The sequence below is a fragment of the Marmota marmota genome, unplaced genomic scaffold, assembly GCF_001458135.2.
Source record: "Marmota marmota marmota unplaced genomic scaffold, marMar, whole genome shotgun sequence".
NCBI classification, from domain to species: Eukaryota; Metazoa; Chordata; class Mammalia; order Rodentia; family Sciuridae; genus Marmota; species Marmota marmota.
Genome location: NW_025999869.1, coordinates 2,638,082 through 2,640,621, shown reverse-complemented (window position 1 = coordinate 2,640,621; position 2,540 = coordinate 2,638,082). Strand labels below are relative to the sequence as shown.

The 2,540-nt window shown below is 59.5% G+C and overlaps 1 protein-coding gene across 1 annotated transcript in view; it reads right to left on the bottom strand.

Moving 5' to 3' along the window:
• Nucleotides 1-2,309, bottom strand: part of Nkx2-5 (NK2 homeobox 5) — a 3,099-nt gene extending 790 nt beyond the window's left edge. Inside the window, 3 exon segments of the mRNA XM_015492797.2 lie at nt 1-3; nt 6-299; nt 1,764-2,309. The exon segment at nt 1-3 is cut by the window's left edge and continues 790 nt beyond it. Of these exon segments, the coding sequence (XP_015348283.1) occupies nt 1-3; nt 6-299; nt 1,764-2,091 (625 nt within the window). The 5' untranslated portion in view covers nt 2,092-2,309.
• Nucleotides 2,310-2,540: the final 231 nt, after the last annotated feature.

Here is a 2,540-nt window from a genome sequence, read left to right as displayed (position 1 = left end):
ACAGGGCGGGGGCAGCCCCACCAGCTCCAGAGTCTGGTCCTGTCGTTGCCGCTTGCACTTGTAGCGCCGGTTCTGGAACCAGATTTTGACCTGCGTGGACGTGAGCTTCAGCACGCTGGCCAGCTGGTCGCGCTCCGGAGCGGACAAGTACCGCTGTTGCTTGAAGCGGCGCTCCAACTCATAGACCTGCGCCTGCGAGAAGAGCACGCGTGGCTTCCTCCGTCGTCGCGCCCGGGGACGCTCCGCGCTGTCCGCCTCCGGCTTCTCCAGCTCCACCACCTTCTGCAGCGCGCACAGCTCTGAGCGGGAACAGAAAGGTAGAAAGACATTTGATCAGAGCGGCCCGAAGCCAGTAGCACCAGGTAGAGGTAACAGGTCCTCGTGGGTGCCACCCTGTCCTGCCTGGGGCGACCAACTTGGCACTAGGCTCCACGGACGCCGAGCGATTTTCCCTTGACAGTCAGTTAAGCATTTGTTGAAAGCCTAAGTGCCAGGGACAGCCCTAGGCGCTGGAGAAGAGAAGTGTTTGCCCTGGGGCAGTTCATCCTGGTGAGCGAGACCCGGGGTTAAGATTTCAGACTGCCAAGAAAGAAAAAAACAAAAACGGGTGATGCTCTGGGGTGAGATATATTTGGGTTACTTTGGTTTGAGGAGTGAAGTGAAGGGAGGCCAGAGTTCTCACCCTGGAGGCGGTCACTTTGTGTCAAAATTAAGGAAACAAAGAAACAGAGGCCAAGAGGTGCTGGTTTGGTAATCAAAGACTCCTGGTAGCCGGCGCAGCGTTTACGCAACGTCCAAGCTGCCACGGGTTGGCAGGGGAACCTTGCCCGCTTACTCAAGCCGGATTCCAAAAAGTTCGCAATCAATTCTAGTCGCCCACAGAGGCTCCCGGGCCTCATCTCGGCTCCTAGACAAACCTAGGAATCCTTTTCTGGCTTACTGGGGTTTACAGCACTCCGGCCCTCCAACCTGCTTGCCGCTGACCCGGAGCTGGGCCCTGGTCTCCCTAGCCCCCTCCTTTCTGTGAGCAGATCAGGCTCCCCACTACCCACTTCCACGGGATGTCCTGAGAGTGAATCCGATCACCTTCCACAGCCTTCTCTTCCCGGGCTATCAGTGGCACGACATTTTCTAACGTATCCCATGAGAGAACCTCTTGGCCCTGGCCCTGTCCGGAAACTGTGCTGGAAAAATAAAACTAAAGCATTTTCCAGAGGGTCCGCAGTATCCCATTTTAAAGTCCAGGCCCTTGTTCCCAAAGACTGCACTCTCTTGGCCCAAAGGAGAAAAGGCCCCTGAAACTGCGGAGGCCAAGATTCCTCTCCAATTGTGCGCCCAAGCCTGTCTGCTGTGCGGCGCTCTGATTTCTGTTTAGCACTCCCCTAGATCTCCAACAGACCCGACACCCCAAAGCGATACTAAATCCTCTGGGGCAGAGATTCTGTTTCTCGCTTTGTTCTACCACAAGTGATCGCTGGACTTCGCCACAGATCCAAGAGCAGGGCCGCAGCCGCCGGAGGCTTTGTTAGGCTGAAAACTCCCACGGTTTTTGGTCTCTCCTTTCTGACCCCCTCATTCCGGCATTTCCTCTGAACACTGGTCGCGGGGACCCTCACGACAACCTAGCATCTCACTTGGAGCTCTCTGCGACCAGCCCTTGGCCCAAGCGCGCTCCTCCTCCTCCAGGGCCTGGGTTCCTGTGCGGAGAGGTCTGGGGGTGAAAGCGACCCGAGAGGGGAAAGGGGCCGGTGTTTCCCCCTTACCTTTCTTATCCGCTCGAGGGTCCTTGGCCGGGTCGGGGTCGCCGTAGGCTCGCGGATAGAAGGTGGGGCCGGCGGGAAAAGCAGGCGAGCACTTGGGGGGCGAAGACGCGGGACCCAGCTCGGCGCGCAGCTCTGGGAGGCCAGGCGCCGCCTCCGGCCGGGAGTAGGCCTCGGGCTTGAAGGCGGCCAGCATGCAGGAGGCGGGCGCCAGGGTGGCCTCCAGGCGCGCGGAGAGCTCCCCGGCGGCCAGGCTGCGCTGCTGCTGCTCCAGGTTCAGGATGTCTTTGACCGAGAACGGCGTGGGCGTGAGTGCAGGGCTGGGGAACATGGTGGCACGCCAGTCTCACAGCGCCAGGTGGGCGGCAGAGAGTGGCGCTGCCCGCGGCCCCGGGCAGCCTCCCTGCATGGTGCCCGCCGCCCACCGCCTGCGCACCCGCCTTCCTGCTCTGGATGTGGCCGGGCGGCAGGTAGCGCTAAGCACAAGGGGTAGGAGAGGCGGGACCAGGACCGAGGAGGGGGATTCAGCTTGCCATTGGGCCAGGGGCCTCGATGACAGGAGCGACGGGCAGTTTCGTGTCACCTAATATAGTCATACGGCTAGGAAAAAAAAAAAATCCTGCTCAGCTTTTTTAAAGGGGCCACGACGCATTTGGAACTCTCCTTTTGCTCCAGGAGCCTGAGATTGTTCTACATTAGCCTGAAAAACCCAGACGTGGGCAAGGACCTTATTCTCCTCCTAGTTGGGCTTCTGGGCCAGTTGGGGTAGATCTGGAATTT